The 16,089-nt window shown below is 46.8% G+C and overlaps 1 protein-coding gene across 3 annotated transcripts; it reads left to right on the plus strand.

Annotated features, from left to right (window-relative positions):
• Window positions 1-6,960: 6,960 nt before the first annotated feature.
• MOBP (myelin associated oligodendrocyte basic protein) lies at window positions 6,961-12,064 on the plus strand (the record flags this gene model as incomplete). Of its 3 annotated transcripts, XM_080934115.1 has the most annotated exons (3): window positions 6,961-7,166; window positions 7,378-7,674; window positions 12,025-12,064. In XM_080934115.1, the coding sequence occupies 3 exons, from the start codon at window positions 6,961-6,963 to the stop codon at window positions 12,062-12,064; spliced, it is 543 nt and encodes a 180-aa protein (XP_080790241.1). The 3 variants fall into 3 exon arrangements, with proteins under 3 accessions (XP_080790241.1, XP_080790242.1, XP_080790240.1); XM_080934116.1 differs by lacking the exon at window positions 7,378-7,674; XM_080934114.1 differs by lacking the exon at window positions 12,025-12,064 and having other exon boundaries at window positions 7,300-7,684.
• Between the last annotated feature and the right edge of the window lie 4,025 nt (window positions 12,065-16,089).

Genomic DNA, 16,089 nt, shown 5'->3' on the forward strand with positions numbered 1-16,089 from the left:
TTATAAGGACAGCATTTGGTTGGGGCTGGCTTACAGGTTCAGAGGTTCAGTCCCTTATCATCAAAGTGGGAGCATGGTAGCATCCAGGCAGGCATGGCGCAGGAGGAGCTGAGAGTTCTACGTCTTCATCCAAAGGCTGCTAGCAGACTGGCTGAGGAGGGTCTTAAAGCCCACACCCACAGTGACACACTTCCTCCAGCAAAGCCCCACCCACTCCAACAAGGCCATGTCTCCAAATAGTGCCGCTCTCTGGACCAAGCACATTCAAACCACCACATCTGTATCCCTCATCTGCAAACTAGAGTGCTTGAGAGACATGAGTGCAAAAGAGTTCAGTCCACGAAGCACGCACCTCTGTCTGGCTCATACTTCACACCACGTGCTTGTTTTCACCAACAAACTAGGATGTTTGCCTTGATTTTAATTAAGTATTCATCTTTCCTAGTTTTGTTTCTCATTGCTGTGATAAAACACCCTGGAAAAAGTGAATTAAGGGGGAAATTACTTACTTTAACCCCCAAATTCCAAGTTACAGTCCATCACATTGGTAAGTCACAATGGCGGTGCGTGAGACATTTAGTCACATGTTCACAGTCAAGAGCACAGAGCAATGAATTAATTCATGCCTGCTTGTGCCCCCTGCACTTTTTACTATCTCTTTCTGTCTTTCTCTCTCTCTCTGTCTCTGTTTTTCTCTCTCTCCTTTTTGAGATAGGGTCTCACTATATATAGCTCTGCTGTCTTGGAACTTTCTATGTAGACCAGGCTAGCCTCCAACTCACAGAGGTCCCCCTGCTTCTACTTCTCAAGTCCTTCCCCCACCACTGCCAGATACCTTTTCATTTCTTAAATAGTCTGTGATCTCCTGCCTAGGGAGTGGTGCTGCCTACAGTGGATGGGTCTTTCCACATTGCTTAACTTAATCGAAACAACCCCGCCACAGACAAGCTCATATGCTAAACACAATCTAGAAAAATCCCCCAATCGAGATCTCTCTCCAGTGTTCTAGTTAAATCGATGACTAAAACTAACCGCCATGCCAACCACTGAGCATTTAAAATGATCATGTTATAGATCATGTCACTGTACATACGCAGATCTGCTTCTGAACTTTCAACCCTGTTTCATTGACCCGTCTTTTTCCAAGCTAATATGCTGTTAGTGTACTTCATGGTGAGTGTCGATATTTTGTATGATGTGGGTTTTTTATTCAGTGTGTGTCTTTGTGGGGATATAAGTCTTTGGTATATTTCATAGTGAGTGTTTTTATTTGGAAGGACTTGGATCTTGAATTGAAAAGTATTTTAGTTGTTCTTGGGTCTTCATGCTTTTACCAGAACTATGGGATGGCCTTGTTGGTTACATGCAAGTCGGATACTGATGAGAATTACATTAACCATTTAGATGTACTCACTGATACTAAGCATACTATGGTATTAGGTATTTCTTTTCAGGTTTTCAAATATGTTGTAGATTAAAACCTTTAAAAATTATTTAGTGTGTCTGTGTGAGCACTTGCATGTATGCATGCATGTGCACTGTGTGAGTGTCTAGTACCTGTGGTCAGGGAGAAGAGTGTTGTCCTCTTGTATACTGAAATTACATGTTGTAAGCTGCCTGAAGTGGGTGTGGGAGTTGAACCCTGGTCCTTTGTCTTTAGTGGTTGAACCACCTCTCCATCCCTGATTATGCATGTTTCTTAAGGTTAGTTATTCCATCTGATGTATTTCAACCTGTAGACTGTCCAGTGGTCTTATGGTCAGCGTGAATTGCTCCTTTTATTGTATATGTTATATCCTTGAATTGCAAATGTTTGGATTTTGTATATCGACCTATGTCAGGAATCTTTTAAAAATACTCAAACCATTTATTTATTATTTTTGTGTGTATGGGCATTTTGTCTGCATGCATGTCATATGCATCATACACATGCCTGGTGCCTGCAGAGGTCAGAGACCACCAGATCTTACAGAGCTGTTACCAAGAGATGACTGTGAGCTGCCATGTGGGTGCTGGGAATCGAGCCTGGGTCCCCTGAGCCATCTCTGCAGTCCGGGTCAGGAACCTTGTTGGACTCTCTGTCTCTCTCTTTCTTGCTCCCTATGTTTGTTTGTAGAGTTTGACAGCCTCAGAATATTTTTGGTATGTATATACGTATACATGTTCATGTGAGTATGTGTGTGCATGTGTGTGTATGTGTTCGTGTGTGTGTGTGTGTGTGTGTGTGTGTGTGTGTAGACCTGAGGCCAACCTCAATCTCATTTCTCAGGGCAGTGTTCACATTGTTGGTGATGGAGTCTTTGCCGTTTGCCAGGAACTCACTGACTGGGCTAAATTGACTGGCCAGCAAGCTCCGGGGGTCCCCACTGTTGGGATTACAGACACATCACTACATGGTTACTTATCTTTTAAAAATGTGGGCTCTAGGGGATTAACCTTAGGTCTTCAGTTCACAAGGTGAGCACTTTTCTGACTGAGCTGACTCCTCAGCAGAGGTTTTAAAAGCAAACATTCGTATGGGATTTCAAATAACGCTGGGTGACAGTGATGGCCAGAGCCCCCTCCTCAGGGGTCTGACGTAGGGGTCATGCTTTTAAGACAGCACATTCTATTCCCACTACAGCAAGAGGGTGGCCATGAATGCATACTGAGTTTTACAGATCAATTTCTTCTCAGTTTAACTAATTTGTTAATAATTAATTTGTGTATATATGATATGTGTGTGCATGTTGTTATGCGTGAGTGTGGGCATATGTGGGGTCAGAGGGCAACCTCAGGTGGCGGTCCTCACCTTCTACCCTTTTGGAGACAGGATCTCTTTCGGGTTCTTTGCCCTACACTCCAGGCTGGCTGCCCATAGCCTCCAGGGACTCTCTTGTCTCCATTTCCTGTTTTGCTGGGTCTTGTAGCTCTGTGGGTTCTGGGATTGAACTCAGGTCCTCAGGCTGTACAGCAGGTGTCTCACCGGCTGAGCCATCACCTCGTCCCCAGTGGACACTTTCCTAATACAGCACTGGCTACATCCTCCCTTTCATCTGTTGATACAGCACATTACACTTGCAGGGTTTTCAAATTTAAACTGTTCGGAAACTTAGTTTACTTTAGCTACTTTGTATCACAAAACACTTCACCTACCAGACTGACAGAAACCTGAGAGTTTCCGTAGTTAAGAGCATCTGCTGTTCTGCCCCAGGGCTCCAGCTTGAGTCCTAGTGTGTCCACATTGTGGGTCATGGCCCTCTGTTACTCCAGTTTCAGGAAATCAGATGCACTCTCCTGCTCTAGGCATGTACATGGTACTCATACATATGTGCAGGCAAAACATCCATGCAAAAATTTAAAGAAGTGATTCTTTGGATTTTATATGTTGTATTATTCTGATATTGCTTCTCTTGACTGTGGATGTTGTGTATCTAGATGTGGAGTAGGTTTTGATTTTTTTTTTTAGTCTTGTCAATTCATACTAATTACGCACACAAGCTTTCTTCATGCAGAATCCCCTTCTGACATCGATTTAGGACATCTTTGATAGGCATCACATTTTCTGGTGTGTGTGTGTATCTGCTTTTGAATTCTTGTTTTCTACTCTGTGGTTCCATTTGCCTGGCATTAGGCCATTGGTATACTACTTCATGTTAATTTGTTTTAATTAATTAATTTGTGGACTGAGCTGGACTGTGAAGTAGCCCAGGATGACCTTAAATGTATGAGCCCATGCTTCCCTGTCCTGAGTGCTGGCATTACAGCATGTCAAATTATTCTAAACTCTGACCCTCAGGAATGCATTTCTACACATGGTATTAGAACAGTTGTTACTGGTTTTAGGCTTTAAAGCATTTTATTTCATTTTTAATGTTTTTTTAGAAGTTCACACAATATATACTTGTTTACCTCTTCCAACCCCTCCCCGCAGCCACCAGAAACTCGGAGTCTGGTTTGCGTTGGTCAGCTGCTCTGAGCGGGAGGTCTGCCCTTGAGAAAGCTCAGTATACCCGATGCCTCTTCATGCTACTCTCTCTTGCAGCCACCAATCACAAACAGCCTTCTGTCTGGAGAAGGGACTTTGTAAGCTTCTTCCGGGATTCTCCATTCTTTGTGATTTCTGGGCATTTGCTCCTGTGTGAGTGCCGTGTGGCTCTTGCACTACCCGAGTGTCTCGTCTGCTCTGTTGGTTTACACTGAAGCTCTTTGTTTAAGATCTTTGCTGATTTAGTCAGAAGTGCATGGCACTCGGGACTTTGTTTCCAAAAACCTTTGTTTCTTCATGGTGTAGATCTTTTCGATTACTGTTTTTAAAGTTTACTCATGTTATTATCTGTGCAGCTTTAACTTTTTCCTGTAGGAATTTAGACATTTTCATTTTCTCTTTATTTCTGGGTATTTCAGGATTTTTATTGCTTTTGTGAATATAATTTTTCCAGTTATTTCCCCACTAATAATTCATCTCTCTGGGTGTTTGCACACTTCCTCTGTCTTTAAATTTTCTTGAATTAGATCAGAAGTCAGGCCACACGGAGGGAGGAGGGATCCTTACTCATTAGGGGAAGGGAAGGTTCTGGAAAGACTCCATAGGGAGCCTTCCTTTTGAGCAGGATCTCATTGGGAGGTAAACTGTGCAGTTGTTGGACAGGAAGGGAACAGGCAGAAGCTATGCGATGAGGTCCAAAAGTTGGAAATAATCCTATTTCTTGGGATCTAGGGACAGGTGGATTGAGTGGGTTCACCTTTTTTGTGGGTCTGAGCCACGATCCCTAATAACTACCATACTCAAAAATAAATCGTGATTACAGTTGGTACACACACACACACACACACACACACACACACACACACACATGAACTTTACAGTGTATATAATATTTTCCTTCTTTTGCTGTGATAAAACACTCTGACTGAAAGCAACTTAAGGGAGAAAAGGTTTATTTTCACTTGCCAAGTGTCACTGAAGGAAGCCATGGCAAGAACTCAAGCACGAAGCAGACACCATGGGGGAATGCTGATTGATGGCTTGCTCTCAAGCTCATGCTTGGATAGCTTTCTTACGTAGTCCCAGAGCACATGCCTAGGGAATGGTGCTCCCCATAGTGGCTTTCCTACATAGTATCAATCAACACAACCCCCCAAGACATGCCACAGGCAAGTTGATCTGGGCTGTCCATCAGTTGAGATTCCCCTCTTAGGGACTCTAGGCCGTGTCAAGTTGGCAGCTGACAGTTGAGGCTAACTAGAACACTAGACAGTTGCAAACTGTTTCCAGAAACATGTAACAATCCACGTCTGCAATGGAACTCTAACAGATACTAGATCCACTCTAGGCTGATTTCAAAGAGTTGATCATATGGCTAATCTTCAAAGCTGATGCATTGAAATGAGGCATCAACCTAACAAAAACAGTTTTTTTTCATTTGGATATTGACAACAGGTTGAAAAAAAATATTGATAAACCCAGGAATTCACTCATATTGAAAAGGAGGTGAAGCTGAAGAACCTAAGTGGGGTACAGCTGGAGTTGTGCTTTGTAGGAAGGTTGACACGGGATGCCTCCTAGTCAAACACAAACCCAAAGAACAGCAAAAGTACACAGAAAGTCCATGTGGGAACTGGCGGACTGGGAAAAGTGGAACACAGACATTAAAGAGAGGGGCTCATTGGTGGAGAGAAGAGGTCCCTCAGGGTGGGAGATGCTCAGAGGTCCAGGTGCTTGATTCATGAGGCAGGGACCAGGGTTCAGCAGAACATGTATGAATGACAGGCAGGCGTGGAGGTCCCCTGTAATTCCATCTCTGGAAGTCAGAGGCAGTAGATCCCAGATCAAGCTGTCTAGCAACCCCATCCATCACCAGCAAGTTCTGGGTTTGACTGAATGCTCTTGCAGATCTTGTTCTTGGTTTTTATCCCCTTTCAAACAAAAGATTACCTCATAGCAACTATTGGGAACCGTCACAGCAGGATAACTGGTCACATGGTTTTCTAAACACTCTGTAAGCTCATAGCAAGTTTAAGGCGATAGTTCGTGTCATAGATTGATAAGGTTTAAGGAGGTACAGCAAAACCGTTTACATTCTTTCCATTAAGACTACACACTATTTTCTAGCTCCACGAGTTTGTTGTAAGTTTAAAGCAATAATTTTTATGTCATAATTACCAAGGTTTTGTCAGGAAGGAACTCATCTGCCTGTGTCTTATTACTTTGAAGTCTTGTATAAATTAACTTGTATAATCATTTATTTTCTGACCTTGCACCTACACTGAATTTCACATTCCCAGGTTTTGACCTTCAGTTACTGAGATAGTGGCCCCGTTCCTAACCTGGAAGGAATGTTTCCTTGATTGTAAATTTGTGCCAAGCCTGCTTTCTTTTCCTGGTGCAACTGGCCCTTGACACATGAAGGTTTACAGAGCTCTGTTTGCAGTTTTTATTCTAAAGGGGGCATGAAATTACTTGTCCTAACCCGGGAGTTCCATAAAATCATTATTGGGAATTATGAACTCATCAATTCATCGAAACTGCATTATTACTTGAAAATTCATCTTCATATTAGTTCTGTAGGAGATGTGCCCAATAGGGTAGGCGGACGCCCCGGAATCATTAGCCTATGTAATAGTGGCAGGAAAGGCATATCAGCAGCGAGAGGCAACCCTGGGATGAAGTCTCTTTGGACCTTGTATCTCAGAGCGCATCCACCGCAGCCATGCAAAACGGTGGTCCGTCTTCAGGGAACTCACTTGCTTGTCATAAAACTATGCATAGCGCGCGCGCACACACACACACACACACACACACATACACACACACACACACACACACACAGAGAGAGAGAGAGAGAGAGAGAGAGAGAGAGAGAGAGAGAGAGAGATCTGCAGAGCAGTATCTCTCGTGGGTGCTGAACAGAAGGGACTCTCCCTCACATGCTGTTTTGTGTCTCCCCTCTTCTCCCTTCATCCATGGCTTCCAGTGAGATGAGTCAGAAAATGGCCAAGGAGGGCCCCAGGCTCTCCAAGAACCAGAAGTTCTCAGAGCACTTCAGCATTCACTGTTGCCCACCCTTCACCTTTCTCAACTCCAAGCGTGAGATCGTGGACCGCAAGTACAGCATCTGCAAGAGCGGTTGCTTTTACCAGAAGAAGGAGGAGGATTGGATCTGCTGTGCTTGCCAGAAGACCAGGTGAGCACGGGCTCTGGCTCAGGTCCACACCACACCCCCCTGCTCCGTTCATGACTGTCATCTCCCTGGTAGGAAGGTTCTGGAGGGCGAGCAGAAGGCGGGCGGGAGGGTTGGGCTTTCCTGCCGTTTCCAGCTCCTGCCAGCATCCCTTAAGCGTCAGTGGAGAACCCGGGCTGCAGCCTCCAGCTTCTTTTGGCCCTCTCTGCACCAGCCGCCGTGCCACATCCCCCCAGAGGCCCAAGCACCAGCCAGCTGCATCCCCCGTGGTGGTCAGAGCGCCGCCAGCCAAGCCAAAGTCCCCTCCGAGGCCAGCCAAGCCAAGGGCCCCTCCGAGTCCAGCCAAGCCAAGGTCCCCTTCAAGGACTGAGCGCCAGCCGCGTCCCCGCCCAGAGATCCGACCACCACCAGCCAAGCAGAAGCCCCCTCAGAAGTCTAAACAGCCAGCACGAAGCAGCCCCATCAGAGGGCCAGTCACCAGCCGCGGGGGGTCTCCCACCAGAGCTTCTAGGTTCTGGTAACACCATCTCTTGCCTTTTGTCCCCCACTAGCCTAAGGTCAGTAGCTGCTCTCTTCAAGTACTAACATGGGGGACCTCTCCACAGCACCAAGCCTGTGTAATCTACTCCCTGCATTAAACCCCCTCTGTTTGAAAGACCTGGCGTGGCTTCTGTTTTTCCAGATGTTACGGGTCCTCACTTCCGATGGCTGTGTCTGTGCCAAGCCGCAGGCCCGGAAGTCACTACTTTATGAGCACAGTATTGACCACGGTGGCAGGCTGAGTGTATGAGCTTTCTTAACCTCCTTTGCCTCAGAAAGGTGCAGTGTAAATTCCGATGGGCTCGGCATGGAGGAAAGGACAGGACCGGGTGCTCTATGCTGACCCTCCTGGCATATCTCATCAGATATCTCTTGACTCATTCAGTCACTCAGCAAACCGTCCTGCCTTATAGATAATAGGGTTCTGCACTGAGGAAAGGAAGATAGATAGGTTGTGATTTCCGAGTACCAAGAAGAGACAGTACTGCCATGCTCAGAATGTAGATGCCCGTGGGAGCCCTAAATGGGGACTTTCCAGCTCTGTCACGGGAACCCGTGGATTCACAGAGAAAATTAGGCTGGAATGGGCATACAGGAGAAGGATGGCCAGACAGGCATTTACCCATTTGCTCTATCTTAACCAATTTCCTTTCTTCTTTTTGAGACAGAGACTCGGACTGTAGTTCAGGCTAGCCCAGATCTTACTCTGTCTCTAAGGTCGACTCCAAACTTATAAAAATCTTACTTCCTTAAACTCCCAAATGCTTGCATTGAAGGTGTGAACTGCGGTGCTTGTTGGTGGCTTCTTCCTCCTCCTCCCCCTCTTCTTCCTCTCTTCTTTATAGACTATTTTTTTTTGGTACAGTTTTAGACCCACAGCAGAACTGAGGGAGAGACTTCTCCGTTTCCCGCCCTGCACACGCAGCACACTGCGGTTTACTCTTTGGAGGTAGATCTGTGTGGTGGGTCCGCCGTGAGCACTGGCCCACGTTTTTTTCACTCTGTCTCTCAGCCCCTGCACAGCTTTAGAGAATGTCACTCGAGACTCTGCGGTGTCTTCATTTGCAGACACAGCAGACAACCCTGACCGCAATCCTCCTAAACAAGTGGCCACTCCCGTCGTTTGTGGCAGCCGAGTGTTTCTGACTCTCCCAATGGAAAACGTTGGTGAGATGCAAGAACAAAGGGACTGACGGGCTGCGGCCCAGGTGTATCCAGGCTGACTGGTCGGTCATTGACTAAGTCCCTCCAAGGGACTGGAGTCAAAGGTTGGCTCAGCCGTCTGACTTCTGATATGCAGAAGCGGCCAGAAAATGGCGGGGGCTGAGGATGCTCATTTTGTGCAGAGGAGAAAGCTAAGTGATGCTTTTGTGGGTGGCTGGAGTTCAACCTTGACTGGAAAGGATGTAGAAGATGACAACGAACACCTTGCATGCTGGCTGGTTTGACTCAGCCCCAGTCACTCTTTGGGTATCAGCCATGGAGCTTCCATTGGCCCCACTTTCCTGGGAACCTAGGAACAGCTTCCTAACAGCCGCCTCTCATGCACCCCCTGAGCCCAACCCAATACTTGAGCTCCCCTCCCAGAACCTCAGAGGTCCCAAGGTAAAATACTACAATAGATATTTAACCACTGCATTGTTTATTTCATTTGTCGATCTGACTATTTCAAACCAGAGGCGTAGGAGGCACATTGACAGGAGCAATCGGGTCACCAGCTCAGACATTTAAAATGGCTAAACAGCTTTCTGAAGCTGGCCTGAAGGTAGATCTGATGTTGGTCCTGAGGTATTGTGTTGACGGAGCAAACCGTCAAAGGTCTTTTTTGGATCTATAAGAACTCTTTAGAAAAGGTTCTCTCCCCAGAAAGGAGAACATCCCAGCTTTAGAAATAAATGAAAGGGCTTGGTTTGCAACATCCCCGTGGAAGGTAGAGCATCTCTGTTTTGATAAGAGGTGGTCATGGCATGTCCCTCTGAGTTTATTCCTTCCGGTGTGTTTAAGATTTGGGATTTAATGTCAGGACCCTAAGATTACGGCGCTGCCACTGTAGGTGCTCACCCTAAGAGATCAGATCCGCAGCCTGGAGAAATTAGGCCGCGTAACTAGAAAGTACCTTTTCTCAATGTCAATTTCCAGTGTTTGTTATGACTAATAAAAACAAAAGGGTAATTTACTTTCGTACCTTGACCCCGTCTATTGTGATTTTACTCAGGCTTTTTGGCAGAGTCTGGGGTTTTGCACAATGCACTCCCTCGTGTCTCTCAGTAGAGGCGGCTGTGCATTTTCTGTTTCAATCTGCTTACCTGCGTGTGTATGTTTTGAACTGCTGATCTTGCTGTAAACACATTTTGAGACACGGCTTGGTGTCTTCGGGGTTTATTGCCAAGCTAGAGGACGTCCCCAGACGTGCTTGAGAAGATTGGCGGAAGTTCCTGTTGCTTCTAGAACTTCTAAGGCATCGACAGGCTATTGTCAGATGCTGGCGTTACCCTGGTGTCCACTGAGAAATATGCACTGGAGTCCTTGGTTTCAGTTTATGTGACAAATTCAACTCTGACGTGCACGTAGAGTTCTTGGAGGGAGCCTATGTTCCCTCGGTGATCTTCTGTGAATGGATTTAGGGCGCTTGCTTCTCCAGCCTCCCATAGCCCCCGGCCGTTTGTTTCTTCTGATCTGCTACATGGGAAATCTTTGTGACTTCAAAGATTCTACATTCAAAGCTACGTAGAGTGAGATCAGGGCATTTTATAGATGATTGATCCTCAAGGGCTACCATCCTCCAATCGTCCTGTTTTGCTTGGTTGGGATAAACGGTGTCAGATAGTTCCTGGAAGCGAAGCATTCTTCTCTCTCATCTAAGGAGTTGCATTGTTACCAGTTTAGGGAGCTCTGCTGTAGCCTTAAGACCTCCCACTTCTTGCTGAGCAGATGCTGCCCTCTGCTGGGCATGGATTTATTTACCCGAGCATCTCCCTTCCAGGACCATGTGTAAATCAGGTTCAGGCAATCTTATCTCTCTAGAGCCCAGCTCAGGGTTTGGCTGATGTTGGTGACTGAGTGTGACAGAATAATTGACCTCACAGTCTGACCCAGAAGAAGGTGAATGGCTTCAGCATCAGGTTTGAGTCCAAGCTTTTCGAAACACTTGTGACCAGTGCTTGTCTGGGCCCACATATGTGTAATAAATGTAATAAGTATTGCTTATCTTTTTGAACGTAGCACAGATTAGGGACACGTCAACCTGGCCACAGTATTATAACAGAGTTCATATACATGGACGTGCCCATGGTTTCGTTTACGTCCGCGGTATCAGTCATGGCTCTCACTGTCGAGACAGGCTACCTGGGCAAGCACGTTAGGGAGGTTCATTTTGACTCACAGTTTGAAGGGACCCAGTCCTCCATGGTGAGTGAGGTGTGACAAGGAGCGGAGGTGGCAGGTCACATGATATCCACCGTCAGGAAGCAGAGAGGTGGGCACTGTGCTCCGATCTGCTTTCTCCTTCCTATTCAGTCAGTTCCCAGTCCCAGACCATGGGCTGTTGCCCCTCACATTCCAGCGGAGTCGTCTCTTCTCACTTAAACCTTTCCGGGTACTTATCTCCAAACACAGAAGTGTTTCTTTGCTGACTCTAAATCCAGGCAAGTTGACAGTGAAGAGCAAGAGAAAGCAGGCTGAGTACCAGCCTTCACCTCTCTGCTACCTGACTGTGGATGCCACGTGACCCGCAGCCTCAGGTTCTTGTCACAAGTAATAAAACGTTTCTTGTTTCTGTTCTAGGAATGGGATGTATTTATACTATCTTTGTGTTCGTCTGGGTCCTTTACCACCAGTAACCAAAAAACCAAATATTATCATTATGCATAGAAACAGGGAGACTTTATATATATATATGTATACCTTTTCTAGGCTCAGTTCAGGAAAAAAGAAAAAGAAATCAATATATCAGTTTTGACCAGAGATTACCAGAGTTGAGAAAGCAGAGAGGGATTCTAAGACTGGATTTCTGAGGAGAAAAATAATATCACAAGTGGTGTATTTGGGGCTCAGCCCTTCCTGTACTTGCCGGACCTGAATTCAGTTCCCAGCACCCACACGGTGGTTCACAACTCACTGTAACTTCTGTTTTGGCGCCCTCTTCTGGAATCTGTGAGAACTGCACGTACACGGTGCTCATACACACACACACACACATACATAAAATAAGAAGACACATCTTTTTAAAAGGCTCGTGAAGTCACCATTGTAGTAAATACTCTGCAGAAAGTGGACACCACTTACCAATTTGTGAATTTTTCTTTTTCTCTGTCTAAATCAGATTGAGAAGGAGGAGCAGGTCAACCCCAAGGAAAAAGTGACCAAGAAGGGACTTCTCGTGAATGGACAGCCTCTGCCTGTGGATTTACTGCTTCACCGCAACTCGTCTGCCCTCAGACTTATCTGGCCTCGTGTATGACGCAGGGGTGGACACCTGCTGACGTAGCAACTACAGATGCTCTCAGTCCCCATGGTGTGGGAGCCTTAGGGCAGACTGTTTGGAGGTGAGGAGGGGGCTGGAAGGACCCCTTGGGGTTGATAGGTGCACAGTTCCTCAGGGTGTTTGGCAAAGGTGTTTGCAGAGCCAACCCACACATTCCTCCTTCCTATTCCTCTGTGCCCGCACTGGGTTGACAAACATGGCTCTTGATCTTTTTCCCTCTCTTCCCAGTCCTCTGCTCAGCCTCTCTTGTTCACACGACTCCTACTTCCTGTTTACCTCCTTAATCAGTAGTGGTCAGAGCCAACGTCGACATTGGTGAAGGTTCATGCAATTTTTAGGGTAAGATACTAAGTTGTTGTATGATCGTTACTTGTGAGGATGTTCCGATAAAAATGGGATCATGTTAAGTTTTCATGCCACCCGTAGGTAACTGTGTCAGAAAAAAGAGGAAAGGGAGGCATCTCCCCCAACCCCCACGAGGCCCAGTCTCCAGTGCACAGACTCCCGGCACAGCCCTGACTGCTCTCAAATGATATAACTTAGGGAGCTCATGTGGCTCCAGCCCTGGGCCCCCACAACCCCGTGTGTCCACGTGTGTCAGTGTGTGCATGTGTGCCTTAGAAAGCAAGCACTCCAAGATTCCTTCCCCGAGTAGGAGGCCAGTCCGTGGTATGAAGGGGTCTGCGCCCAACTGTGTGGGCGGAGTTTCCGTCTCCTTGCTCCTGGGAAAGAGTGAGCTTGAGAACCGGCTGTTGCTCTAGACCATAGGAGCCCACCCTTCCCCCACCCTCCCCCGCGGCACCTGCTTGTACCGCATTTCCACTCTTGCGGTGAGGACACAGACTGGGCCAGATGCGTGTGGACTGGTGTGTGGGTGTTGGCGTTGGGATTGGCTTGGGGAAAATATTTGCCAGCTCTCTTTTTTTCTTGCCCAAGTGCAAATGCCAGAGAGCCCCTCCAAGCCCCAGGTTAATCCGTGCCTTTCTGAAGGCCTCACTGCAAAAGCTCATCATGAAAAGACCACACTGGTACATGCACCTCTGCAGAGTCCTGGCCTAAACTCAGAGAACAAATACCTTTTCAGCAGGAGCCTCATAGGCGATCAGCTTGGGCCTCTTTCCCCACATGGGTGGGGGTGGAGGGTGGAAGGAGAGGAGGTGGAGATCCATCCCTATTCAGGCTTCCTCTGGGTCTGACCCACAACTTCAGCTTGTTTTGAGCCCAAACTTACATAAGTAATAATCACAAAGCTGGAGTAGAGAGGAACATACACACACACACACTCACACATATACACACATACATACATATACACTCACACATATGCACACACAGATACACAAACATATTCACACATACATACACATATATACACATATACACACATATGCACATACACATACACAAACACACACATATATACGCATACATATACACACATATACACACATACACACATATACACTCACTCACACATATGCACACACATACATACACATATATATACACATACATATACACACATATGCACACATACACACATACACACATATACACTCACTCACACACACACACACACACACACTAACACACACACACACACACACACACACACCCTTGCCACTCCTCATCCCTCCTAACATTTCTACTTAGGAGGCCGGTGGATGGGAAGGAGGCCAGGTCTCTATTCATGAGGAAGGCAGGCTTGGGCTGGGAGATGACCAAGTGGTTAAAAATTCTTGCCTTGTGAGCATGCGGGCTAGAGTTCAGATCCCCATGACCCGTGTGAATGCTGGGTAGGCCCGGCAGTGGACCTCTAAGTCCAAACTCAGACGCTGGAGACAGGAGATCCCAGAGCAAGCACGGCTAGCCAAATCAGTGAGCTCTGGGATTGATTGAGAGGTCTGCCTCAGTGATATGGTAGAAGATATTGGATGACTCCCGATGTCAAACTCGGGGACTCCATGCACTCACACCCCTGCATGCTCCTGCACATTCACTTGCAAACACGAACACACACACATCAAACATCCACATGGAAATGGGGGGAAAAGGAAACGAGAGAGTAGCAGGCTCATGGTCCCTCTAGGATGAGCCCATCCTGCCCAGGATTTAGAAGCCCTTTCCCCACTCAGCAAGACCACACCATCTCTTCCCCCTGTTCTCTCTCTTGTTCGTGTGAACAAATGTGGCCATCTAATTTGGTGCTTCATCTCCCATGGGGCTGTGCGCACGCTTCCCAGAGCCTGTCACGCTCTGGCCTACGGTGCCCCCAGCTCAAACATTATCTCAGACATCCTTCCATGGTCACAAGACTCCATTCTTCTAGGTTGTCTTCCGGAATCATCTGCGCACTAATTTATTGTTTAATTCCGATGCTTTGCTGAATGTAAACCCCACAGCTGCCCCACTGGTTTCTCCTGTCTCCAGTTGCCTGGCACTAACGAGAAAACAATAAATACTTGCTGACTAAGAGGATGTTTATTTGTTTGTAAGAATAGTTTTAAACATAATTTTCAAAAGTGTGGATCGTTTTGAGGTCTGAGAGGCAGCGATGGCAGTTCGCAGGGGATTGCTGGTGACATGGGCAGGAAACGGAGGTGAGGAGCGGGAATCTGAGGATGTAAATTTGAGTGTCGAGTTGCAATGCCCTTGGGACAGAGATGGCAGAGTCTCTGATGACAGGACAATTAGCTGACGGAGCTAAGAACCTAGGAGGTGGGCAGGGAGCTTGGGGACAAAACTGAGGGAGACATATCCATGACTCAAAGGGACTTCTCTCTGGAACAGGAAGGAAGAAGGGAGAACTGTAGATTGCAGTGAGTTTTCACGTTTGGTGGTGAGGTTTGGGGCATAAGCCTGAAGCCTCAGTTTCCTGTTTACCTTTACGATGGACACAAGGCAGCCAGCTCACGCTGGGGTGGGGGTGAGCGCAGCGAAGGCAGAAGGGGAGGAGTCACTCCAAATCACCTCTGTGAAGTGAACTGACCACCCGCTCCCTCATTTTGAATGAATTTGGATTTTTTAAAAAAACTGATCATTTACTGTGTGGGCACATGCCACGTGGAGGTCAGAGGGGAACTGAAGGAGTCGGTGTCCTCCTCCCGTGTAGGTTCTGGGGACAGAAAGAAGGCTAACGTTCACTTTATTGTCGCCTCTCCTCCAATTCTGCCCGACTGGGCTTGCGGTGTGACCAGCCGTCCCTAGCTCCTGAAGTGAGAGTTGTGAATAAACACTTTCCCCTCTAAGGCTTTTTCTTAAATTACTTTTTTTCAATTTATTTGTTTTATGTATGTGAGCACACCGTTGCTGTCTTCAGACACACCAGAAGAGGGCATCAGATCCCATTACAGATGGTTGTGAGCCACCGTGTGGTTGCTGGGAATTGAACTCGGGACCTCTGGAAGATCAGCCAGTGCTCTAACCACTGAGCCATCTCTCCAGCACAGCCCCCAACCCAAGGTTTTAATTGTTTGTCTTTATTTTTAACATCAGGATATGTTATCACATCTACAGAAATGAAACAAGGACGGAAGCCACTGGACTTTGAACATATCTTTTAATCCATCCCTTTCTTGACTGGCAGAAGCAAACTAGTTGTGGCTGCCTTGTCCATCCCACAGAGGTGTTATGTAGATCAAGAGAGAACGTAGAGTCTAAAGGTTGAGTGCTCCAGATGGTGACTAGCCTTTGGAGGACTATTTGGGGTGCTCAGTCAAGAGAAGTCAATGTGACTTCAAAGGTGGCAGGTGCGGGCTTTTCCCTACACCTGACACTAACCCGTGTGTCATGCCAACAGCTCAGCCTGTGGCTTTTGAGTCATTCACCTCAGTGAAGAGCTCAGAGAACCTTCCAGAAACTCCCCAGTCCTGCAGTTCTGTGATTTCAGTGGACTGTGTTGTC

This window comes from Micromys minutus, assembly GCF_963924665.1.
Source record: "Micromys minutus genome assembly, chromosome: 21".
NCBI classification, from domain to species: domain Eukaryota; kingdom Metazoa; phylum Chordata; class Mammalia; order Rodentia; family Muridae; genus Micromys; species Micromys minutus.